Source organism: Asterias amurensis, chromosome 19, assembly GCF_032118995.1.
Source record: "Asterias amurensis chromosome 19, ASM3211899v1".
Lineage (NCBI taxonomy): Eukaryota > Metazoa > Echinodermata > Asteroidea > Forcipulatida > Asteriidae > Asterias > Asterias amurensis.
The window spans coordinates 11,106,634-11,134,235 of NC_092666.1; the positions used below are offsets into that span (position 1 = coordinate 11,106,634).

General features: G+C 39.3%; 2 protein-coding genes across 3 annotated transcripts in view; both read right to left on the reverse strand.

Moving 5' to 3' along the window:
- The window catches only part of LOC139951371 (serine/threonine-protein kinase SIK3-like), a 61,254-nt gene extending 47,548 nt beyond the window's left edge, over positions 1–13,706 (reverse strand). The window contains exon 1 of one of the 2 annotated variants that reach the window (XM_071950242.1): positions 13,520–13,706. In XM_071950242.1, the coding sequence (XP_071806343.1) occupies positions 13,520–13,684 (165 nt within the window). In that variant the 5' untranslated portion in view covers positions 13,685–13,706. The remainder of the gene's footprint in view (positions 1–13,519) is intronic. The other variant, XM_071950241.1, reaches the window with a different exon arrangement.
- Positions 13,707–18,147: 4,441 nt separating this feature from the next.
- Positions 18,148–26,870, reverse strand: LOC139951843 (protoporphyrinogen oxidase-like). The gene is made up of 7 exons (XM_071950911.1): positions 26,727–26,870; positions 22,509–22,568; positions 21,539–21,608; positions 21,092–21,210; positions 20,345–20,458; positions 19,638–19,829; positions 18,148–18,755 (listed from the first exon to the last, which is right to left on the reverse strand). The coding sequence occupies exons 1-6, from the start codon at positions 26,868–26,870 to the stop codon at positions 19,638–19,640; spliced, it is 699 nt and encodes a 232-aa protein (XP_071807012.1). The 3' UTR covers positions 18,148–18,755.
- Between the last annotated feature and the right edge of the window lie 732 nt (positions 26,871–27,602).

Here is a 27,602-nt window from a genome sequence, read left to right on the forward strand (position 1 = left end):
AAACAATTATCAATTCTCCACATCAAGAATTACGGATTATAGTAAACACATGTCATGACACGGCAAAACATGCCGAAACAAGGGTGGGTTTTCCCGTTATTTTCTCCCGACTCCGATGACCGATTGAGCCTAATTTTCACAGGTTTGTTATTTTATATAAAGTTGTGATACACGAAGTGTGGGTCTTTGGATAATACTACATGTATTTACCCAAAGTGTCCAGACGCTTTAAATTACCAGGTTATCATGGCTGCGCAGAAGTCAGCCTGTTTTACATCACGGTCGGTCGCGGTAAGTTGACAGGGAGGTCAGTTTACCATGCCTACCCATTCGAGTTAATGTTGTCATTCTACAGAATAGTCGCGGTACTTTAACCAAATAAAGTCCAATAGGAACCTGGCTTTAAAAGACAAGTACGTTTATTTCAATCCTTCCCACAACTACCGATCAAGTCAAATAAAGTACAATCATTACAGTTAAATCCAATTTCTAAGAAAACAACGTCAGGGGATTGCTAGTTTTGATTGGGAAAACAATTCCAAATATCTAATTTTGAAAACAAATAGTATAGAGGGCAGGTTGTGAGGCTTCTGGAAATGCTTCAAGAAGTACATTACCATGAAGCAATTAATTAAAGATGGGATCACAGTTTGGGTAACAGCCCCGAAAAAGATATTGTGTCATTTTTATCCGAAAGCCTTATTGTAACAAAGATAATGATAATGGTAATTATATGCCTCCTGCAAAAGTAATCTGTCTGTTGATTAAAAAATGTTTAACATATTTGAACCTCGAAAAAATTGAAATTTACAAATAATCAAGTCCGTTGCTGTTTTCTCTGCAAGCAGACACTGACAATTGACTGATGATCCACATTAACTGAAACTTTCACTTTTAAGTTTTATCGTGTCTTTCTTGATAGTTTGGCCGATATAATAAGTCAGCATTACATCGACAACAACCAATCAGGTAACCAACCAATCTTTAAAGACACTGGACACTTTTGGTAATTGTCAAAGACTTGTCTCACACTTGGTGTATCTCAACATTCAATAACAAACCTGTCAAAATTTAAGCTCAATTGGTTGTCGAAGTTGCGAGATAATAAAGAAAGAAAAAAAAAAAGTTGTCACACTCAAGTTGTGTGCGTTTAGATGGTTGATTTCGAGACCTCAAATTCTAATCTTTAATCTTGAGGTCTCGAAATCGAATTCTTGGAAAATTACTTCTTTCTCGAAAACTATGTCACTTCAGAGGGAGTTGTTTCTCACAATGTTTTATACCATCAACCTCTCCCCATTACTCATCACCAAGTAAGGTTTTATGCTAATAGATATTTTGAGTAATTACCAATAGTGTCCACTGCCTTTAAAGGCACTGGACACTATGTATCATTACTCAAAATAGTTGTCAGCATAAAAACTTACGTACTTGGTAAAGAGCAATGGGGGGCTGTTAGATACATGTAGTATAAAACATTGTGAGAAATGGCTCCTTCTGAAGTTGTTGTACATGTAAGATAGTTTTTGAGAATGAGGTAATTTCTCACTCAAAAAAGACTTGAGGCATGAATTCTCCAAATATTTTTTGTAGGCATCTGAGAGAACACAAATTTGTGCAACAGTGGTGTTTTTCTGTCATTATTCTTTTGCAACTTCTATGATCAATTGAGTCAAAATTTTCACATATTTGTTATTCAAGGCATAAAGTTAGAATACTTGACAATTACCAAAGGTGTCCAGTGCCTTTAACCACAATGTAAGTAAATTCCATTTAATCGTGGTCATACTGACATTTAGCTTTGCAAAACATATCACACGGGGCTGGTATGTAATTGATTTGGGTAGGAGGAGTGAAGTAATTCCAATCGTCTATTTTTCCAAGAAAGCTATCGTAAACGGCAAACTGGATATCACAAAAAGTACATTCACTCTAGTCTTGTTCACAAGAAACAACAATCAAAGAGAATACATCTTTGGAGAAAAATATTTGGCACCACAAATAAACACCTTAAATGAAATGGCCCCCTGAATGCATTTTCCCCTCATGATATTAAAAATCTAAAAAGACAAACTGTTGACTTTGAAATGGAATCTTGAAGAGCAAGTTCAAACAAACACCACAATGTTTTGTCTTCATCCGACATTTTCGTACCAGGAGCTTCACAAGAAGAAGGCGATACTCCCTTTAAATACTTCTTTGCAGAAATGGCTTGACATGTTTTTGAGTTGTTGATCAGTTTTGAAAAGGTCAAGTTTATCGTTTGGGTCTTGTTTTTGCCGAGATTCTCAGCCATTTTCTGGCTCATTGGATGTCTTGACACGCGATCAATGAGCCGTCGTTGTGTTGTTGTCAGATCAAAAAAATGACAACGACCACAAAGGCCTAGGCCCAATTTCATAGAGCTGCTTGACACAACAAAATCATGTTCAAAGCAATAGTTAGCAACAGTAACACCATTTGTATTTGCCAGCCTGTAGAGTTTGTTCTTTAGAGAACTGTCTTGCTATATTCTACTAGTCTGCGGAGTGGATTTTTCAGATTTTTCATGAGACTTCTAAGTTCTGAAAAGAACTGTCCTGCTTTCTAAGTACTACCTGGGTGGAAGGTTGAAAATTGGCTGGGACTACTCATTTAGCTTAAAGGAACATTACAGAATTGGTTTTGCTAGCAAAACAGTTGCAAAACAGTTGCATTTTGACAAACCTGTAGAAGTTTGAGATTGATCGGCCTTCTGGGTCACGAGAAAATAGTGAAAAACCAATTACAAATTTTGTATTGCATCGATGCCAAAACAAAAATGAAGAAAACGCTCACTGAGCGATAAACTCCAAACGCGAAATTTGATTATTTATTTCTCATCAAATATGACATTTCAGACAGAAATATTTCAAGGGATGTTTTTTAATGCATCATCATCATTAGACCATGTAAGTTTGATGTAAATCTGTGATCTTCACCGTTTTTGTTTCTTACCAATTCTGTAACATTTCTTTAAAATACATGTTGTACACATAGATCATTGTTACATGTAACTGCACTACCACGGAGTGAGTTCTTAATTGGTCTCAATGTTTCGACCAGCTTGCTCTAGTCACCATCAAGAGACTGAAAAGATACGTACAGAACTGGGCCAACATTGTACATGAATAGTTCAGGGGTTTTAGTGTAGAGTCAGTCAACGCTCTGATTGGTTCCTCTGAAAGAACAACTGCCTCTTGTGTTACCGCAAACCAAATATATTGATACCTCACCATGCAATATCACAAATCCCATAATCAAAATCATGCATACTACCGGCCTGATATGTATACGTAGTATAACAACAGTAACGACGCTGATTGCTTTGCACTTTTCACTTTGCAGAGTTCAGCAATTGTTTTTTTTGCTAAATTAAATAACTCTATGAAATTTTGCCCCAATAGCAGCAAGTTTAATAAACTTTAGACTAAACTATGTACATGTACAATGTACTTGAACCGACCTGATACTTCACAGAAGAAACATCGGCGATTGCCTCCTAGCATTTGGTTAACAATAAAATTACATCAAAAATATATCTATGGTGTCCTGCTAACTTCTGCTAAGCAAAATTGTTAAGCAATATTTTCTGCTGGATTTATAGACAACTCATAATGTGTAGAAATTATCATGTGTGTTATAAAGTCATTTCAACACTGTGGATATACATGTACCTTAAAAGTTGTTTACGTGCAATTCTGACAGAGTGACAGAACAATATGAACATGTTGTGAACGCAATAAGCTTGTTGCTGAACTTTTGGTGAAATACATTTTTTTGTTTCCGCATTTCGATTCTGTACAGAAAGAATATTAATTTTGGTTTTTAACCATACACCGATGTGTGTTAGCACTGTATACTCAGTACTTTCCCGAGTCCTGTGAAAAAAATATCACAGGCATGTTACTCGGATGGGATTCGAACCCACGACCCTTGCATCTAGAGCAGTGTCTTACCAACTAGACTACCGAGGTTGCCCGGCAGCTAGAGGCAGTTCGAATCCTATGTTTTGGCAGCGGGTACCGCAACGATAATAGATGTTAAATTTGCATCGGGGATAAAGAATATTAATTTTGGTTTTTACCCATACACCGATGTGTGTTAGCACTGTATACTCAGTACTTTCCCGAGTCCTGTGAACAAATATCACAGGCATGTTACTCGGGTGGGATTCGAACCCACGACCCTTGCAATTCTGTACAGAAAGGCAAAAAACTGCGAGAGTAAACACTTATTGCTGATAAGACTAGCGGCCATTTGTTATTGGTATATTACATACAGTTCAGTTGAATCATTGTGCAGCGTTCAAATGGCAGGGTTAGAGGGAAGGTACCCGTTTGGTAATTACTCAAAACAAATATTAACTTAAAAACTGACTTGGTAACGAGCATTGGAGAGCTGTTGATAGTATAAAACATACTGAGAAACGGCTCCCTCTGAAGTAGCAAAGATTTTGAGAAAGAGGTAGTTTCTCACTAAAACAGTAAAAGACTTCTAATTCTAGCCAGAAGTCTGTTATTCCAACTGAAAGCACATAAATTCGTCAAACAGTGGTGTTTTTTCTCTCATCATATTCTCGCAACTTCGATGACAAGTTTAGCTCAAATTTTCACAGGCTTGTTGCTTATATGTTGGGAATCACCAAGTGAGAAGACTGGTCTTTGACAATTACCTAAGGAATACCTTCCCTTTAAGTACATGTATGTCAGATTGTAGGCCACAGAATCAGAGCTCAAACTTTCATTATTTGTTTTTCATTTTTGTTGAGGGGCAGTGGGAATTCACAAGACTGCCTTTGAAATGTACGGTAGAAATTTACAATTTCCTCATAGGGTGCACTTAATCAAAGAGCAAATACCTTGATGCCCTTGCCCTTTCAAAAACGAAGCATACACGTGCAGGCCCGAGGCCTTATAAATGTACAGGTTGTATCTCTGCACATGGCTACTTTTTGGTGTTGGAGACAAGTAGCCAGCATGCCCTACAACATGGTGTTAAGGCCCGGTCACACAGGCCCCGATAACGAGAACGATAAAAATGCACGCCCAAGATTGGTTGAATGAGCGTGGGCGTATTCTGTGTGGAGCATTTCAACCAATCGAGGGCGTGCATTTTTATCGTTCTCGTTATCGTTATCGTTATCGGGGCCTGTGTGACCGGGCCTTTAATGTACGCTAGATGCCCCGAAATTGAACCCAGGACGCATCAATTCAGTCACTGTCACTTGGGTGCGGGTAACACTTGACGTGAAAACAACATGGCGGCGCACACATGATTTAGGCATCATCATAGTATAAATGTGTAGTAGCTTGTCTCATTTTATCATGACACCGTGTTTATCTTCATGAAAAAAGATTTTACCAAAAATAGCAGATTAATCTTTTGTCAAAACACCAGCTCTGTTTGCTGATTCATATGATAAAACCACACCACTCCGCTAAGCACCCAAGCTCTCAAACTGTCTTCCGCCATTTGCTCTACCAATGTGCCACCCAACAAAATGATCACAGTGGATCCGCTGTACAAATAAATGGAACAGCAAGATGTGCATGATTAAAGGCAGGGTATACTTTAAGTAATTGTCAAAGACTTGGGCCAATTATTAAAAAGTGCTTTTAAAAGCAAATAATTTTGCCTACAAAATGTATGCATTAGGAGTAGGATACCAGTACACAATTGTTGCACGCTGTGACGGGGTCCATGGCGTTTTGTACACCCGAGGGGGAAAATGGCACCGAGGCGAAGCCTTGGGGGCCATTTTCCCCCTCGGGTGTATAAAACCCATGGATCCCAACTACAGCGTGCAACAATTGTTTTGTTATACCATGGTAACATTAATATTCCTCTTCTCGAAGTTCTGTTGTTATCTTCAAACATTATTACGACGGAGTATTCATTGTTTAATAAGCAGACGAACAAGAAACAATTCCTGACTGTTCCCTCGAACCCGTGGGTGTTTCCTACACAGCGCCGGAAATCGACCAACACTGGGATGTACACCGGTGTATATCACTTTCATGTTACCCGACCCCTGAGCCATGTAATTATGCGTTTTTGATGCACTTCACGTGATTGGTTCTCGACCAATCAAACTTTACAGTTTATTACCGAGATATAACAATAAGAAATGATACATTTGACATATTTGGCTGGTGCTACATGTAACCTTATTCTGGTAAACATGTTTTTGTTGTGCTAGCATAGCTCTTGCCTGCAGGCTTCGTTTTCGAAAGGGCAACCGCGCACCAGAGGCATTTTCCTCCTTGGTAAAGGACAACCTGATGGGAAAATTGCACCATTTCTATTGGAGCATTTCAAAGGAACCGCGAGGCATTGACCACGGGGCATCGAGCAATCGCCTTTGTTGCCTCCGTGGCATATCAGGCTAAAGTTAAAGCCATTGGACCCTTTCGGTACAGAAAAAAAAAAAAGTTCACAGATTTACAAATAACTTACAGGGTTTACAGAAGGTAGTGGTGAAATACTTCTCTTGAAATATTATTCCATGAAATGCTTAACTTTTTGAGAAAACAGTAAAACAATATAAATTCTCGTTAACGAGAATTACGGATTTATTTTAAACACATGTCATGACACGGCGAAACGCGCGGATACAAGGGTGGGTTTTCCTGTTATTTTCTCCCGACTCCGATGACCGATTGAGCCTAAATTTGCACAGGTTAGTTATTTGATATAGAAGTTGTGATACACGAAGTGTGGGCCTTGGACAATACTGTTTACCGAAAGGGTCCAATGGCTTTAATGACCTACATGTAGGCCCAATTTCATGAAACTGTTTTAAAAACAAATCAATTTGCTTACAAAAAGTGTGCTTAGCAAAAAATGCCCTGATCTTATCATTTGTGCCCCTTCAAAAGTTTCACACATTTTTAGGATTTTCCAAAGGTGCCCTTTGCAAACTGAAAATGGCCTTGCCCTCTCCAGTGTAATACTTTAGACCTGCAAAGAAATGCACACTTCCTTTAACAAGCATATTCTACGGTTGACTGCAAAGAGCTTTAAAAACACAAAGCAAGATAAACTAGATTATGAAGGGATTTAATCTAATCAGAAATCATGAATATCATCACACACTGTGAAAACTGGGCCCAAGGACAAAAGACCAGGCAGTGGGATTAAGAGAAACTGGGCGGGTCGGGACACAATGTGGGCAGAGACAGTAGGAGGGGCACATTGGCTTATAACCAGTGTTGGGCGGTGCCAGTTGGGCCTGCCCAGAACTAACTAATCAAAATACATTCATCGAGATTGCACTTCAGCAGTGATGGCTCAGTGTTAACAAACAGCCCTATTTCATTTGAAATACAGACCAGTGAAAAAGGTAATAGACAAGTGAAATGACAAACTCATTCCTCCTGCTGGCCAGCAGTCACTCAACAAGTTCAGGCCACACCCTAAAAGAGCACACATGGTCACAAACATTTGTACATGTAGTGTAGATTCACAACTACGAATAATGAATGCTACATTAGATCTCCTTTGCAGATTTTTAGACTATTCTGGCCCAAAGCTCAAACTAAACCTACCAAATACCAAATTGGTGTAGGCATACAGTACTGTATAAGTACTATGTAGGTTTGGGTGGCTATTTCAAGCCGTACATCCAGTGTGAAGTGGTTTCAGACAACTTAATCAGAGATCATGTTGGATGTAGGTTTGGGTGGCTGTTTCAAGCCATACCCGTATACAGTGTGAAGTGGTTTCAGACAACTTAATCAGAGATCATGTTGGTAAACATGCGAGTCTATTTCAATCAAAACACAGTGACCCTAATCTATCTCTCTAGAATATGACAACACCTCTTTTGATGAACTACATGTACATGTATATAAGTAGCCTGACCTTGACCTTGAACTTTGAACCTTGACCAACACCCCGACCTTAATGTAAATAACGCTCTTATTGGTTCCAGAGCATGAAGAACACGACACAATAACTTCATGACGTTGACCTTAAAAACCAACACACTCTGTACTAAAGAACTCAAATGAAAGAAAAAGCACCCTTGTCACTTGAAGTTGTGTGCTTTCAGATGCTTGATTTCGAGACCTCAAAATCCAGTTCTGAGGTCTCAAAATCAAAATTCATGGAAAATTACTTCTTTCTCGAAAACTACGCCACTTCAGAGAGAGCCGTTTCTCACAATGTTTTATACTTCAACCTCTCCCTATTACTTGTTACCAAGTAAGGTTTTATGCTAATAATTACCATAGTGGCCACTGCCTTTAAACTATTTCGAAGGTGCAATCAGCTTTTCAGAAAAACATACATGAACTGCGTTCAAAAACTAGTCCTGTTGTACAGTGTTAAAGACTTTTCAGGACTGTTTTATCACATTTTTCCCCTGATTTTTCAACAGGCAAAACAAATCTGAAAACAAACTGAAGTAGGACGAATATCGTGGTTTGGCTTACACTGTGGGCCTCACAATTAACAACAATTATACATGCTTTGGAACGTTACTTGTGACAAAGCGCTAATATAAAAACCAACTGCACGTATAATGTTAACAAGCTGTTTGAAGTACTTCGCACTACAGTTCACCCTTTAACAAATCCAATCAGAAGCGACTATGCACTACATAGAGCCTGACCTATGTAAGTTTTATGTAAGCAAATAGTAAAGTTGATCAACACACAAACTTGGACCACTGACCAGCGAACTTTGGCCCTCCAAAGACAACAATCAGCAAAGTTTGTCTACACCTGTAAAAAAAATGTCTCGCCATGGTGTACAACAATATTAGTTGGGGTTTATTTTGCTCCCCAAAAAACACTCAGCAATGAAGTAAATTAATAAAATTTAGGATTTGGGCCTGATTGTGGTCATCGAAAAACAAAACAAAAATGAATAATTTCATTCCAGTCTGAAAGTTCACTGATTACAAACTCCGCCAGTGTCCAAACACCAGATAAAAACATGACCGTCTGAAATCATTCGATGAAAGGACAAGGTCAGTTTCGTTTCGCAAAAAGGCACTGCCATTGGAAGGTAGTCTGTGGGAAACCTTTAATGGGGCACAAAGGCCAAACAAGGGGCAACAGAAGCAAATGGCCTCTGTGGCCTCACTGGAAGCCTGAAAACGCCATTTTGAAGACACCAAAAATGGCTATCACTCAATTAGCACCAGGTTATCTCACTGAACTTATTTCACATTACATTCCTGTGACACCAAGGACACACACCTCTTATGGTAATAGGGCTTTTTCATCTGCAGCACCAACCCTCTGGAATACTCTACCAATAGCCATTCGCCTCGGTTGCCATTTTCCCCCTCGGGTGTACAAAACGGCATGAACCCCGTCGCAGCGTGCAACAATTGTATAATGTTCCATGGCTTAGGAGGCGCACTTTGCATTTAACGCACAGAGCGGAGGGTTAACATGAGTTTAGTTTACCGGTGTACATTTCTTGATTGTTCCCACATGGTTGGCGTGTGCGTAAAGCGCTCGCCTCTCACCAAGGTGACCCCGGTTTCGATTCCCGGTCAGGGCCATATTATGTGAGTTGAGTTGTGCATTGGTTCTCTGCTGTGCCACGAGTAGGCCTGGGCGAATTATTCAAATATCCGGTTAATGGCGAATAGGTTTTCCTATCCGTAACCGCGAATGCCTTTTTTTTCTTAACCGGATATCCGCATAGGGCGCGAATACCTATGTATAAACCGGATAGTTCTGTAATTACAACCAAGTAACCGGATATTCTTTAATATCCGAATATCCGCGGACGTCGGGCGACAACTGATATGACTGTTTTGTCTGAATCCTTATGAAACTTCTATTAAGACAGCATAAAACAGCATAAATTAACTATTTAACTATGCTCACCTCCGTGAAGAGTTAATACAATGACATTTCCGACGTATTTTGTTCAAAGATTACAAAAGTTTTCCTTCACGTAGAGTCAATCACGTTCAAAAGAAAAAGCAAATCGCCATCTTTAAATTAGATCCGGTCATTTTTATGAATGAACCGAGTGACACTGTCTAAAACTAATATCAATCCGCCCATAAGATCTCATTCACAAACGAACAGCGCCCTCTAGCGGCAAAAAAAAATAATTTTTTTTAATAATTTTTTTTTTATTTTTATTTTTAAATAGCGCCCTCTAGCGGCGAAAAAACTATTCGAATATCCAGTTAATTTCGGATAGTTGGCCAGCGGTATCCGAATAATAAAATTTCACTATTCGCCCAGCACTAGCCACGAGGGTTGTCCAGACCATCCAGTTTTCCTCCCTCGGAAAAAAATCAAGCACTTTTGATCTTGGCTGTGCTCCGTGGTCATAATTGGTTGATGTGGCTGGCAGCCAAAGGAGCCCTTGCATGCCTGCTTCTCGAACACGTTGTAACCGCGTCCTTCGCAATTCAGCTCTAGCTGGGAGTAAGGATGATTAGCCCCCCAAATTATTATTATTTTTATAGTTGGATTTCCATCGCTTTGTAAGAAATAGCCCCGGGCTTGAGGAACAGCGAAGAATTTATTTGAGGAAAATGAACTACCCAGACACCATTACCAGAGACACTAATCTCAATCAAATCGAGACCCAACAACTCATGAGGGACAAAGCAACCTGGCACCACTTCATCAAAGCTGCTTCTACTATTCCGTCCAAGGACGGCGGATGATGATGATGATGATGTACATTAGTAAGCCTGGGCAACCAGTGCAACTTGTGTTATAGTAGTCAAAACTATTGATTGCTTAGTCAAGTCACAACTTCCATTTTTTAACAACTTGGTTAATCATCCCACCTCGAGTGCAACCAAAAAAGTCGCGTTAAACTTTTAATTGATGAACCAATAGTGTCACTCCCGACTACTCACGACAACATAGTTTACTTATGAAACACAATCACTGCAGATATCATAGACAAGCTTTAATCCAGTCAGCGTGAATTTCACTATGTATTGCGTCTGAGGCAAACATGCTAGGATGTACTTCTAGAAACTATAAGGCTCGCTCCTTAATGCTATACGTTTTTAAAATCGGCAGTGATAGATGAAAGTTTTACAACTGTTCGCCATCAATAACTAAAATTTCCTTTGTACTACACACTCGAAACTTCCACCACACAGTCTGTTGTTTTTCTGCCGAATCGCACGTTTTTTTTACTTCTCTATATGCTCAGCGCTTTATTTTTTGGTCACTTGGTTACCAAGCACTGTACACGCGGGCACCAGTCTACCCGCCTGCTGAACTGCCGAGTTGGACTAAACCATTTTGTAGAAGGGGTGTTGCGCAGCAAGATGTGCACCCTGTCTGCTTACGATGCCCGGCGTTCACGCATACTGCACACGCACTGCCGCATAACACCCCTTCTACAGAATGGTTTAAATAGCCCAACTCGGTCGTGGCTCGGCAGTTCGGCTGGTGCCCACGTGTATTGCACTTGGTGACCAAGTGACCAAAGATAAAGTGTTGAGCATATTGAGAAGTCAAAAAACTTGTGATGCGGCAGAAAAACAACAGTGAGTACCGAGCAGACAATGTCGTTTTTTGAAGATGTTTTCTAATCTAACTCAACAAAAAGGCCATACAAGCATCATGAATGTATATTGAGTGTGTTGGGAAAGTTTCGGGTGTGTGTAGTACAAAGGAAATTTTAGTTATTGATGGCGAACTGTCGTAAAACTTTCATCCATCAACGCAGATTTTAAAAACTTATATCGTTAAGGAGGTCCAAAATATTAGACCCCTATGTAAGGCTCAAGGGGGAGCCTTATAGTTCCTAGAAGTAGCCAAGATGCATCTTGTGATTGGTGTGGAAGCCACGACTGTTTGAGCCGCATCTACTCTAGTCAAGTAGTCACTTTCACTAGTCTGCCAGGCCTACAATTATGTATTTCAAAAGCACTCCGCAATAGCTAAAAATAGAAGCATACCCGGATCTCAGACAATTTCACTAACGTACCTTTCTCCACGTTTATGTTTACTCGCGTGTACTGACTACATACATTACGACATGTATTACGAAAAACAAGTACCTTTGGCACGTGTGTTGATGATCGCCATGAGCCCAATTGATTTCATGGCTCTGCTTACCGCCGAATTCTGCACTTACGATCACGATTCCCCGCTTACGTGCAAGCGCAAAATTTCTGCGCTAGCCTTGTAAGCGTAGAATGCCTAGTGACTTGGAGTACGCACGTGCAGATGTCAAAAATCGCCGCTAACTCGTGAAATACGCTTGCGGTAAGCACAGAATTCCCTGCTTCCGTAAGCGCCGATTCTCTGCTTACGGTAAGCAGAGCCATGCAATTGGGCCCTGATCATTAAGTAGACATTTGTCCGACAGCCAGGCTTTCTGAGCATAAAGTAAAGTTACATCTTTATTTATGGTCTTTTGTCATGGTTGTTGTGATCTTGATATAATGATTGATCAGCTCCTAACTACAGCCAGGAACAACACTTAATGAGTGCACAGACGGGTTGCAGCATAATCCCAGCCTAATATTTTGAATAAATTACTCAATAAGCTTTTCGGTTATGGTTAAAACAGCTGAGTTTAAGATACAAATATTGACTGCTTCGAGTGCTATGGTTAAAACTATGACTCCCGAGGTGATCCCCGGAGCGTTCTATTTTCCGAGGCGAAGCCGAGGGAAAATAGAACGCTGCGGGGATCACCGTTGCGAATCAGACTGAAAAAACTTTTACTGTGCTGCATGTAGTGACGTGCAATCCGAAATGGTTACAGACTATTAATTTATCATCCTCGTACACGCAACGGATGTCTGGGTAATGAACGCCGTGTGCTAGTCTTCGGACTAGCGCACGGCAAACCGACGCACTATCACGCGGCCGTCGTCTAGCAAAACTAAGACATGTCATGTGACGCGCTCTAAACCAATGAGCGGGGAGAATACTTGTAAGGGGTGTTATAATGTTCACTACAACTCTGCTGACCCGTCGTATGCCCGTTTACTAACGAAACTACATCACCAAGACTTTTAAAAAAAAATACATTTCCCCTGCAGTCTGGGCTGGCAGTGCCAGTGCCGTGGCAGTGAGTGGTGGGTGGGTGGTGCAGTGCAACTGAGCATGCTGACTTGATACTGCAACTTGTGCAAGTGTGCAACTGCAATGCAGAGTGCAGTTGCAAAGTGCACTGCATGCAAGTGCAACTGCAAGTGCAAACTGCAACTTAATTTTGATTTGGCAACCCACCATGCCCACGAACGAAGTCAAAACCGAGTCAAAATAAGGACCAACGTGTCCTTTTTTACCAAATAAACATCAAACATTCTTAACTCAGTTAATCATTATCATTTAACAAACGTCGTTGCAAAATTCGCCAAGTCGACCCGTCTATTTTCTATGCTTTACGCGTAAACCTAACGCACTGTATAGCAACATGTGTACCATGGTACAACACACGGAACACGGGATACCATACGCACAGTGCACAGTACACAAAACTCTCGCTCTCGCCCCTTGATTTCCAATTCACGAGCCTCAAAAAACTCAATTTTTACCTTTGTTTTTGTGATGACGTGTGTGGCTAGCTTGACGACAGCAAAGTTCCCCTTTCCTATGGTCCTTTCGATCTCATAATACCCAACTCGGACGGGAGTTTTGGACCTACCAGGCCCAGAAATTGTGGCAGTTTGGCCGGGCATTCGCCCACCGCTCGACGCCATGTTTGGGGGTTTTTGACATCTGACGAGAATTTATGTATTTGATTATTATAAGATATTGCACTAACTCTGCATGCACACTGTGTGATCTGTTGCCCTGTCTTGATTTTGGCCACTAGCTAAAAAAGTCTTGTTCTTCATTTTGTTTACCCACCCGACAGACAATTGAAAGACCATTATATAATAATTACAATCATTAAAAATCAACTAATTGGGGGAATGTCTCAGAATGAAACCTACTAAATGCAGTGCGGTACTCACCCTAATAACAATAAGCAAATAATTTCGAATTCGACGAATAATGCTACAGTCATTATTGCACATAGTCTCGACTATTTTTGGTATCGTATAAGAAAAGAAAATATGTGTCTATTTCTCTCTAGAAAAACCCTCATTATGTGTATTTTTAGTGATTATTTAGTTTTGTGAACGAGTTTTACTCGATGTTGCGCTCAAAAAAGAAGGTCACGTCAATTGGAAAATAATAGGGGGTGGGAAAAAAAATTATACAAAAGTTTAATTGAATTTAGCGTGACAGCGGAGATATTCCCCGATAAGATGAAGCGGAAGACTTCTCAAGACCAAGATGATGTCATCAACAGAAGCCCAAAACAGCTAGCGCACTCACTGAGGAAAGGAACACAATTGGCTAATAGTTGAACGTTACGTATTAGGCGCGCTTACACGCGTCCTTTGACAATTTGGCCTAACTTCATAAAAAGCTGTTAAAGGGAAGGTACACGTTTGGTAATTACTCAAAAAAAAACATTAACTTAAAAACTGACCTGGTAACGAGAATTGGAGAGCTGTGGGTAGTATAAAACTATGTGAGAACTAGCTCCCTCTGACGTAGCATAAATTTTGCGAAAGAGATAAATTTCTCACTAAAATAGTAAAAGACTTCTAGCCAGAAGTCTTTTATTCCTATCTGAAAGCACACAAATTCGTCCAACAAGGGTGTTTTTTTTCTCTCATCATTTTCTCCCAACTTCGATGACCAATTAGCTCCAACTTTCACAGGCTTGTTATTTTATGCTCATGTTGGGATACACCAAGTGAGAAGAATGGCCTCATGTTGGGATACACCAAGTGAGAAGAATAACTGTTAAAACAGTTACCACTACTCTTCGTTGCTAATGGGTGGGACACCATCATTGTGTACTTGTGATGGTATTATGATAAAACAAAAACAGTTTCTGCTAAGCGATATGTTTGTCTGTGTTTAGCAAGTTGTTGTGTTGACAAAATAGAGCTATATAGCTCTATGGTTGACGCCAGGCTTTATGCGTTGGGCCCTGTTGACTTGTTTAGTCTTTGCTTCCTTTTCCCCATCTCCGCTTAATGCCCCACCGGCCATAATTATATTTTATTATACACTGGCTCTTGGTAAACACTCGTTCAACATACAATGATGTTGCACATTATCTCCCAAAATGGCATAGCCCAACAAACTATCAGGAGCTAAATAAAAATTAGGTTTGAGATCAGAGCGGGTTTTGAACCAACGACCTCCGGAATTCCATGCCAGGGAGTGTCACAAAGTGTCCTGGTTGGTGAATTGTCCCCCTGATAAACGTGGGATGGCGATGGATGATTCAAAAGAGGGCGCTATTTCAAGATGAGGTTTGTTTACAGTTTGCCGTAAGTCTCATTGGGGACAGAATCCCGGTTAAAGACAGTGGTTTTGTCAAAGACCAGTCTTCCCACTTGGTGTATCTTAACAATCAATCCTGTGAAAATTTGAGCTCAATATTGGTCGTCCAAGTTGCGAGATATGAATGAAAAAAACAAACCTTGTCCCACCAAGTTGTGTGCTTTCAGATGCTTGATTTCGGGACCTCAAATTAATTATAAATTTGATGAGGTCACCTCGAAATCAAGTTCGTGGAAAATTAACTCTTTCTCGAAAACTAGAAACGGCTCCCTCTGATCAGAGGGAGCCGTTTCCCACAATGTTTTATATTATTATTATTAACCTGTCCGCATTACTCGTTACCAAGTAAGATTTTATGCTAATAAGTATTTTGTGTATAGTGCCCACTGCCTTTAAATTCAAGCCCCTGTCAATAATGTTCTTTTTTATCCCCTGCATGCCGTCAACTTTAAATTGAAAAGGAGCTATTAGGTTGGGGTGGGGGTGTACGACAATTAGTGTGCTTATGGTCTATCAAAAGTTGGGAACGTAAAACTCTAAAGTATTGTAGTAGTCAAACTTGAGGAATACTGTATACTTTTATTATCAATATTTTTTTATAGAGTTGTCAAACAAACTTTACAACAGTTTAAACAACAACAAACAAACCAAGTAAAGGCACTAACCCAATAAGTAATATACTTTTATTATCAAAAAGTTGCTAGTGACAGACAACAATCAGAGTTTATATAGTGGCCTCTGTTGAAACTTCTGGATTGTGCATAAAAACTAGTCGGGCAAGTTTGACTTCAATGGTTCATTCAACGTTTTATTCATTCTAATTCTTAAAAAAAAGGTTGTTTCCGGTTTCTGCGAAAATTAACGTGGTCTCACTCTCTGCATGAAGGAGGGATCAGCCTCCATGGGCTATCGCGCTTCACATCAGAAACCGCAAACAATGTTTTTTCTCTTTGTGGCCAACAACTTTATTACAACAAGAATGCAATCCAACCAAATTAATGGTCAATGGTAGTGCGCCCTCTGTCGTCAGTAAATAACGCATGAACTCTTGGCGCCTAGACTGTGTGTGCGGAAGGAGAATCTGCCCCCCCCCCCCCAACCTGGCAAACTTAGTGTATACCACACCATGACCAAACTAAGTCACCCAAAGCTGTCGATTCTAATAAAAGCTTACTATTAAAAACAACACCAACATTTTAAGTATGTCAGCCTCTTGTAAAATAAATCTATTATTGCCAGACAATAAAATAATATCAGATTTGTTTCCTTCAAATTTTGACGTGTCAGCCGTTTTTCTTTGCCAATTACCCCAGAAAATTGTAAAAATCGTCTTGCTGCCAGTTTTCATGAGGCTCATAATTCCTAAGCCAAATAGGACCAACTTCGCCTAAATTAACAAAATCTCCCCCAAAATGGAAGCAAGGAAGCCCTACTACCGGTACCGCTCTTAATTGCATGCTCACAAAACGTAAGTGGGCTGTAAAGGTTGAATTATACATTGCTCCGTTATATTTTTTCTTCTCAAAAACTTGACGACTAACGATGAAGCTGAAACCTTTACAGGTAAATTATATTACATACATGTACACTCACTCACAGTGAGTAGGGATTAATGTCATGGACACAAACTTTGTCAACAAAAGGTATCACAACCCTTTAATCTATCTCATTTTTAGAAGTTACTTTCCAGATTCTACTTGGAAAGAAATAAACATTCACTGAAAAAGAACAACTAAGATCAATATACATGTACAACACCAATGAAACCCTAGTCTCATATAGTGAACATATCTACCGCCGGCACGTTAATGAGTAGGTCGTTGGTTTGACTCACGCTCTATGGCTATTTATTTTTCAACCCAAAATCATTTAAAATTTATCCAGTCAGTTTCTCTTGTGGTTTATAAATATATATAAAAAGTATAAATAAGGGAATCAATGTGTGGTGAAGAGGTTTTCAACTAGTGGTTTAATCCCAACGAGGCCTGGTTCTTGATAATTTTACCACGACGAAAGCGAGTTAATTATCAAGAACCAGGCCTCGGATGGTTTAAACCACTAGTTGAAAACCGATTTAACACACTTTGATTCCCACTCATAAATACCTTTTCGGTCAAAAAACATCAACACTTTTTGGTCAAATAGTAAAATAAATGCAAATATCATAATTAAAAAAAATTGTTCAATGATTTCTTTCAACACAACACCCCTCCAGCTATGAAATGGTAAGGCCCTCCGCCGCCCTCGGGTACACAATTCCTTATAAGGGAATGCTGTGCGCGTATCGCGTGATGTGGCACAACTGTCTCGGCCGTTGCTCTCAACCCTAAGGAATGAAGAAACTGTCTTATAAGCACAGGTGCAAACTCGCTAGTCACGCCCATGTTTCAACACTTGTTAATGGTCATAAACAACGGTTTATACACACCCACGTGATGCGCTCTCCACCAATAGGAATAGAGAAATTGTCTGAGGTATTTATGAATGTATTTTCAATAAACAACTCAACTTCAAACTTCTTTCCTCAGTTTTATTTTCTCGCATCTCTTGGTGTTTCTACTTTCACAACTTTTGTACCGAAGGTGATATTTAACATGGGGTTAAAACAGTATTCATATACACTTTCGCTATTTCTATTGGTGGAGAGCACGTCACGTGGGGATGTTTAAACGGTTGAAATGATCCCAGCTGGAGCTTTTAATAACCGGTTGTTTTCGGGGTTGCATACTAGGCGCCAGAATGCATATCCGAAAACTGTCTCAGTCATAAAAATGCAACACACATACAGAGATCGAGGATGTCGGAAAACGGATAAGTTTTACAGAGTTTCTTACTTTACTACGCCTTTTAACCAAACAGGGTATTATGAATGGGAACAAAAGAGTAGTGACTCGTTCTTAAACTGCCGTTTAAAACCTTGCTGGGTCGGACTTTTATCGCACGGCCACGACCATGCCAGTTTTAAACAGCAGTTTAAGACTCGTTGCTTTATTCCCTTATGAAAGCATAAACTATACTGTTTTAAAATTTACAAATGAATGAAATAGATCGACAAACTACTCAGTTTGCTATTATTATTACCGCGTCTGCAGCAGAATTTATGAAATTACCATGATGGAGAGTTTCATTGATGAATTTCAAAATACATAAATTGGATTTGAAACTTTTGCATGGTGCGAAAACTGGTCTTTGACAATTACCAAAGGTGTCAAGTGCCTTTAAGCTTAACAACATCTTTTCTATTTATCCTCTATGCTCAATTTATAAGCAATCTCCTTCATTGCTTTCTTATCTGCCTGTCGTATCATCGATTTCTTCTTGAAGCCGTTGGAATGGAGCGGTCTGCCCCATCCCATCGGTAACCAGGCATGATGTTGAAGCGATTTGGAGGCGGCGGTGGACCCTTGTATTTGGGCTTCTCTGTAAAAAAATACAGATATTGAAAGGTTTGTTAATTAGAAAACAAACCATCAGAGAAAACAGTAAGATTAACACACAGAAATCGTTGAAAATCCGGAACATATAAGTTCCATGGAGGAAGAATAATCACCTATAAAAATACACAATCTCAGAACTACATGTAGTACCGTTTTTCAGATTCAAATTTTGGGACATAAAAACTGTTATCTTTTTTACATAATCGCATTACTTCAAAATTTAATTTAAATCATAATAATAGCAATTATTAATAATAATAGCGGTTTCTCAAAATGCATCCACCTATTTTGAAATGATCCTTTCAGATGTTTTATTTAAACATTTACATTTATATAGAACTAAAGGCACTGTACACTATTGGTAATTGTCAAAGACAGGTCTTCTCACTTGGTGTACCCCAACATATGCATCAAATCATAAATCTGTGAAAATTTGACTTATTTGGTCATTGAAATTGCAAGAGAATAATGAAAGAAAAGACACCCTTGTTGCACAGTGACACATTTAGGTGCTTCAGATTCCTGATGAAATGCTTCAGGTCTGATACTCTAATATTATTTGAGTGAGAAATTACCTCTTTCTCAAAAACTATGTTACTTTAGAGGGAACCATTTCTCACAATGTTTTATACTATCAACAGCTAGTTCAGTGAGTAAATGACTTGCACTGTACGCAAGTGCTAATGGGTTAAACACGTACATGTATCACAGACTTTATAATAATAATAATATAAGATACTTATAATGCGCCACATCTGTCACAGGTGACACTCCTGGCGCAGGAACCCTTACTAAGCTAACATCTAGGAACAAAATAAACGACATTAACAGAAGGAGTAGCAGCTGATTAGAAGAGATGGCTTACCTAAAAGTCTGTGGTGGTTGACTCGATAGTTAGGTATACATCCTTAGACAGGTTTACTTTACAATAAGTTGTCTTGGCAACGAGTCCTATCTGGCTTTTGAGTGTCTCCATGGCAACAGAGGCTAGCCACTCGGGGTCCACCTTGTCGGGGTCACCAAAGAGTTCGTGGAACCACGCCCCTCCCATCATGCACTGCAGGATAACAAAACAGAGGATGAATTAGACGAGACAGTTCGAAGTCAAATGTCAAAGTTCTGATGTTTGTAAGCGAGACAGCTGACTAGTCTATTAAAGGCACTGGGGTTGATTTCACAAAGATAGTCCTAAAGGACTAGTCCTAGAACTCTTAAGAATTTAAGACTGGTCCCATTAGGGCCCTAACACGAGATAAGAATAGTCTTAACTCTTTGTGAAGTCCACCCCAGGACATGTTTGGTAGTTACTCAAAATATACATTAGCATAAAAACATACTTGGCAACGAACAACGGAGAGCTGTTGATAGTACAAAACTCCCTCTGAAGTAACAAAGTTTTTGAGAAAGAGGTAATTTCTCACTAAAATGGCCTAAAATCTTTATCCAGGCCTCTGAGAGAACAAAGGTGTTTTTTTTTCTCGTAACTTTGATGACTAATTGAGCCCTAATTTTCACTGGACTCAAGCTCTGGTGATCATTTCATGAACAGAGTGTGGGTCAAATGTTACTTACAGTTATTCTAGTAGTCTTTGGCCCCGGTCTGTCGTGTTGAGGGAAAGCGCACAAGTCAAAAATTAATCCAAGAACATTGGATCGCTCATGAAAAGTAACCAGGTAACCGAATCCCTTGGAGACAAAAACAAAATTGTACAAATTTAATTGCTGTTTGATGAAGTGTAGGAATATTCAAAATTAAAAAGCATTAAACAATAATTTTGTTACGGAAACCACTTGCCGACCGATTTAACTAAAATGGTTTTGATCTGATTCAATAAAGTTTAAAGAGCATTCAGACACACATAGTTTAAACCAAATGAGTTCAAACTGCTTGAAGACACTGGACACTTATTGTAATTGTGAAAGATCAGTCTTCCCACTTGGTGTATCTCATCATATGCACAAAATATCAAACCTGTGAAAATTTGAACTCAATTGGTCATCGAGGTTGCGAGATAATAATGGAAGAAAAAACACCCTTGTCACACGAAGTTGTGTGCTTTCAGATGCTTGATTTCGGGACCTCAAAATCTAATTCTGAGGTCTCGAAATAAAATATTTTAGTGGAAAACAACATCTTTCTCGAAAACAACGTTACTTTAGAGGGAGCCATTTCTCACAAAGCTACCCATTGCTAGTTACCAAGTAAGGTTTTATGCTAACAATAATATTGAGTAATTATCAACAGTGTCCACTGCCTTTGAAACTGCATAGTACTGTGTCTGACCGACCACTAAGTACTGGGTTGACAAGATGGCTTACCTCAGTCGGAAGATGTGAGCCCTCATACTCCAGATTAATAACGGCCACAGTGGCACTATTTACATCTTGTAGATGGTCGGACAGCGGGTCAAGATCAACAGGAAGTACTTCAACCAGATCTGAAAAAACACAGGAAGTTCACTTCAGTTTGTAATATTAGTGGCTTCTTATTATAGTGCTTAAATCCGTCACTCAGTGACGCTGAAGGCGCTTCATCATTCGCTATTTTCCTGCAAGCTATGTGGGACTACGTTTGAATTATGAGACCTACTCCCTTTTCATAGCACAATGTAATCTTTTACCAGGTGCTGTGGTGCAATATGCAGCCAATCAAACCAGGAACATTGGGGCGAACCCCTTCTCTTTTTTGATACGTGCACTGGGTTCTTTAATGTGCAATAGTGGATGATATTAAATGGTCCAACAGTAGGAGGGTTGAGAACTTACTTTTTGCAGGTAATGCACAGATCAACCTGTCTGTCTCCCACACTGCATCGGAGGTGTGTACCCTGGCAATCTGACAAGGAGCAAATAGCACAACAAGATTTGAAAATGGGCAGATTGTAAATCATTTTTGTAAATGGCAAAATGGGAAATGGGAAATTGTAATAGGAAAAACAGTTAATGAAAAGATTGTAAATGGAAAGATTGTAAATGTAAAGACTGTTAACAATTTCAGCAATGAAGAAAAAAACAAACAATTATCCAGTGTTCTGGTGTTGTTTGAAGCTTTGCAAGGTGTGTAAAAATAGGCAGAAACTATAAATAAATAGCAAACTTGCGGGTACAACCATGTGTAAATCTCTTTTGTGGGAGAGTGTAGACCATCTACAGTAATGACACAAAATACATCCATTACCCATCTCTTAAAGACACTGGCCACTATTGGTTATTACTCAAAATATGTATATAAAACCAGCATAAAAACTTACTTTAGTAAAGAGCAATATTGATAGTGTTAAACATAATATTGATAAACGGCTCCCTCTGAAGTAATGTAGTTTTTGAGAAAGAGGTAGTTTCTCACTCAAATCACAAATTTGTTATTTTATGAATAGGTTGGGATACACCAAGTGAGGATACTGCTTACTGGTCTTTGATGAACAACGTGTACACAACGTGCCTTTAACTTAAATTCTTCCAGGGGCCGTTGCCACCTACTCCAAGGACTGAAACAGGATTACCCCCTACACAGTCCATACGGATGTAGGCTTGGGTATCATCAATCATAGGCCTGGCTGGTAGAAAGCACTACCTCCCCAACCTTATGTAGCAAGTGTCACAACCGGGATTCGAACCCACACTCTGCTGATTGAACACCAGAGCTTGAATCCGGTGCTCTTAACCGCTAGGCCACGACACGCCAAAAACAACTTCATGTAGAACAGAGAAAGAGACAAAAAATACTTCTTTTTACCTTTGAGAGACCAAACTGACCACTTCTCCATTTTCGCTCGTTGAACGAGGTCAGAAGCTCCTACTGTTGGATCAGTACCTAAAGTAAACAACAATAACAACAAGAATAATATCACATGATGTCAGTGGTTCATCGGAACTGACAGGCCTCTGTTTCACAGCATTCTTTAGTTTTATGACAGGTTTGCAGAGCTTTTTAAAAGCTACGAAGAGTGTGTTCCCAGACGCGTGTCCTTTGTTTTGTACACAAAGCACGAATCGGGTATTTTTTCTTTCCAGGAAGAACGTGTGCAAATAATTTTCCACGTTTGTCCTTGGGAAAAAATACACGCACGGTCGAAGACAATCTGCATTTGTAGTGTAGTGGTAAAACGGAGTAGTTGGGGACTGAATAACAGTAAGAACTTATCATTTTTAACAATTTTTGAGATTGCGGAGTGGATTTTCTGTTGCCCCCAGGGCCAATGAGAGTTCAACGGACACATAGAGCCTAACTTTGGTGAGACAAAAATGGAAAAAAAGTAAGTTGCGTTGCCAAAAGTTAAAACTTTATAAAAGAACTAGAAAAAAGCGAACTTGTTATTGTCATGAGAGATGTACGTCTTTGAGGTTACGGGAGAGGATAGCGGAACGAAACCACATATGGGTCATTCCGTGTCAATTCAACACGCTTTTGGACCTGACCCTCACGGATTTATATGAAATTCGGTGTGCTGATTGGACTCCCTGAGAAACGCCCAAATCCCAAATTTTATGTAATTCGGATCATTATTTTGGGAGATACGGCTTAACGAACTTTTGACTAATTAGCATGACCTGCTATGTTTGGACAATCATATCTCCAAAAGTAAAACACCTACAGAGATAATATTTACATCATTTTGAAGCTCTTGACATGGCCCACATTTGATAACATAAAATCAAAAAATTTCCACGCACCACCGAAAAAATACGCAAAAATTTGACCTTTGACCTTGATTTGCGAAAATGCGTATTTTTCAAAATGCGTAATTTTTTTTTAAATGCAAGTTTAAGATGTAAGCAACAATATTCTGAAAAAATGTGATGGGCACTCTTACAGTTTTTTTGTTATGATTTTTTTAACATTGGCTATCAAGGCCAAAACCATAAAAACGCATTGTACAACATACACAATGTACACAGTGTACAGAGTATTGTGTGGTAGTGTGTACACACACATTAAAAACCATGTCACCCTGGTAATAATGTGGAGTCCAAAAGTCTGTTTCATGACATGACTTAATGAGCTAATTCATTTCATCCCCTTGATTTAATATAGGAGACACTGTGTATCAGACATACTGTATACATGTTATACAATACAATGTGAATACTCTGTACACTGTACATGTACAGTGTACAGAGTATTCACATTTAGTGCTTTAAAAGTCGATTCCCTGGAGGATGGATCATAGAGAAAAATGTGTTGTGACCCATTTAAATCACACAACAAGAAAAAAAGCAGGCTTAGAGCAGGTATCAGAAAGGTTTATATTGGAGCATCCAAGTCTTCATTTCACTCGAGCACAGTTTATGCACCGGCTATCGCAAGAAGATATCTGAATTGTCGCCTGAGAAAATACTCTCAACAACTGAAAGTTCTAGCAGTGATCCAGAAGTTCAGGCACCATCAATGTCATCTGCACATCAGGATGTTTTTGTGCAGCCAAATACCGACATTAACATTATCAATGAGGCTATGACAATTATTGGTGTATCTCCCATCATAAGTAATAAGAAAGCTCATGGAAGTTACATGGAAAACAAAGTTAAGAGAATAGAGACAACAATTAAGCAGAAACTGGAAACTGCTCCAGGAAAACAGATCGGTGATGATGAAAGTGAGATGATAAGTCAGTTGAAACAAAAATTTCATTCCTTGACCAAGAAAAGTGAAAAAGTTCAAGTCTTGACCGTCTTACCAGTGAGTTGGAGTATCAAAAGAATAGCAGTTTATTTTTGGAGCATCAAACTACATGCCAAGAAAAGCAAAGAAACTGGTGAATTAGCAGGGAATGGAGCAGGGAATGCTTTCCATTCCAAATCCTAGCGCTGGAAATCTCTTTCATTAAAAATGGTGCAAACTGTGAGAGACTTTTACTTGTTCGAGTCCGTCAGCAGACAAATGCCATGGATGAAAGACTTAGTGTCAATTACTGTTGATGGTGAGAAGAAACATCTCCAGAAACATCTTGTTCTTTGAAAATTTGCTGAACTTGGGCTGAAGCAGTGCATCCTTGCCGGATCTAGTGGAGTGCATTCAGTTTGTGTTCGTACTAACATCAAAGTGTGAAACTCAAAATGTGAATGATTGTCTTTGAACATTTTGAATTTCTAATGTACATGTATCATGTACACATAACTACACATAATACTGTACATGTACATGTACATACATGTATGTACATGTACAATGCGTTTTTATGGTTTTGGCCTTGTTAGCCAATGTTAAAAAAATCATTAAAAAAAAACTGTAAGAGTGCCCTTCACAATTTTTCAGAATATTGTTGCTTACATCTTAAACTTGCATTTATAAAAAAATTACGCATTTTGAAAAATACGCATTTTCGCAAATCAAGGTCAAAGGTCAAATTTTTGCGTATTTTTTCGGTGGTGCGTGGAAATTTTTTGATTTTATGTTATCAAATGTGGGCCATGTCAAGAGCTTCAAAATGATGTAAGTATTATCTTTGTAGGTGTTTTACTTTTGGAGATATGATTGTCCAAACATAGCAGGTCATGCTAATTAGTCAAAAGTTCGTTAAGCCGTATCTCCCAAAATAATGATCCGAATTACATAAAATTTGGGATTTGGGCATTTCTCAGGGAGTCCAATCAGCACACCGAATTTCATTTAAATCCGTGAGGGTCAGGTCCAAAAGCGTGTTGAATTGACACGGAATGACCCATATAGTTCTAGGAGTAAGTGTTACTGCTAGTGTTAGTGTTATTTCCTCTGCAATTATTGTTGCCACAACGAAAATTGAATTGACAACAAAGAAGGAAAGACAAGAAAAATTCTCATACGTATGTAACTTCGAATTTGACGTTGTACGAAACTCCAGCTAGAGGATGATTGAATGCGGATTGAATTTATTAGGACTATATTACCATGGACGAATAATACACAAGGAGCATCAACGAACAGGAGATCAAATGCCAAGGCCTGGTACCGCCACAGATTTCTTAATCGCACGCGACAAAAGCTGTCTCTCTGTGTGCGCTTGCGCAATATATGGACCCGAGGTTAAAAGATTACGTCATGCATTTTGTTACAAGATATTAGATAGCGGGGTAGTACGATGTTTTTGAAAAAGTAAGATTTTCATTCGCCCCCCCCCCCCCCCCAAAAGAAAATGCTCCACAATGCAACACGTATGTCTGCACAAAAACTTAGACAAAGGGGTCACTGAGCAAAGACCGTCATTTTTAACCGGCCAAAATCGGCCCAAAGTTATCAAAATTTTAAGAGTCCCTGCCTGTAAGAGTGTACCAAGTGGTGATTCATGGGTTCTCAGATCTTCTTCTAAAAAATTTGAGTGATACATCATCATACCAAACGAATAAATCCAAAATTTTAGTTTGCTGACGCTTTCGGTTTTGGAGTTACCAGTTATCAAAGTTTCGGCCAAAAAGCCCTCGAGAAACGAATAGTACATTCCCTGTAAACACAAAAACGTGCGCCAAGGTCATCCCAACAAAGTAAAACATTTTTTGAAACCTCCAGTTGGGCTTATAACAAAAGTATTAAAAAAAAATTGGGATCTCGTTGGCGCATCATGTTACGCGCACCTGAACCTTTGACGAACAGTGCCCTCGTGCCATTTTCAACGCCTCATAACTCAGTGCGCCTATAGGATCCCATGAATTGAACAAGTTCAAATGAAAGAGCTTGCATCCCTAAAACAAATTTAAGTGCAAAGTGCGTGGGATCTCGTTGGCGCAGAGAGATAATAGAGGTCAAAGTTCAAATTTTACCAATATATTGCGTTTTCGCATATTTCATATCAAATGAAAACGTGGTGGCGCCATACGGAAACTTTTCCTTTTGGCATTCTCTGTCGTACTACTACCACGGCTTTTTTCGAAATGTTGACATTCTGTGTCGTCGACAGCACGACGACAGAGAATGTCGAGTACAGCGCTCCAGACCAGTTACTGTAATACTGGGTCTACCAATTCATGACATTGGCATTACCTTACTGGTTGGGTTTTCTTGAGTGTCTTTGCTGTTTTCGGTCTCAGCTGCAGCCAGCAAACGTTGCAGGTAGAATACGGCTGACAAACCACCAACTCCCCCTCCTAGCACCAAAAAATCAACTTTTCCACCTCGAAGTGCCATGATTTTGTTTAGTTTTATTTGTAAACATTGCATTTGTGTATTGAGTCGGGGCCACTAAAATGTTTACACGAGTTTCCCAAACAAGAAGTCTAGGTTATTTGGAAAAAGCGCCCTCTTACGGACTGAAAAGGAGAAGATTTATTACTGGTGTTGTCGAAGTAAGGCCCCCCCATGTGCTTTATTAATAAACATCAAAATGTAACATAAATTTAAACATTGAAATCATTAAAGTCACAATTAGAGTATAAAATGCTTCTGAACACAAAAATAATTTTTTTTAGTAATTGTTTTGAACGATTTATAGTTATGTGTAAAAAAAAAAGTGAAGTTGCATCGAACATCGTGAAATAGCAGTACGTTTCGAAAATGTCTTTGTTCTTGCATTTTCCCGGCAATGTCGACTTGAACAACTAAAGATGGGGTCAGTTTGCAAAGTGGTCCGGTCCGACGTCTGTGCCAGCGCTGTGGTGGCGGCAAACACTTCGAGCCGCCGTGCTTCGTCAGGAATACACTACACATTTTGACATGAAGAGAAAAGTTCTTCTCTAAAACATGACGCCATCCCAACAATTTTTCAATTTAGTGGGGAAGTCGAAGAGGGTACATGAAAGACGTAACGAACCTAAAGGAGCATTTGCCTAACGTGAAAAAAATAGGTATTGTTTCAACTTTGATGGCCTGTTTTTAGCTTGTGCCAAACGTCACTATCTTGTGTTGGCACTGCATATAAAT

Coding starts and splice junctions, on each gene's coding strand:
- LOC139951843 (XM_071950911.1), bottom strand. CDS start 26,870: ATGGCACTTCGAGGTGGAAAAGTTGATTTTTTGGTGCTAGGAGGGGGA. Junction 21,609..22,508: donor GTCAGTTTGGTCTCTCAAAG/GTAAAAAGAAGT, acceptor GCTCCTTGTCAG/ATTGCCAGGGTACACACCTC. Junction 21,211..21,538: donor CTGTGCATTACCTGCAAAAA/GTAAGTTCTCAA, acceptor GTGTTTTTTCAG/ATCTGGTTGAAGTACTTCCT.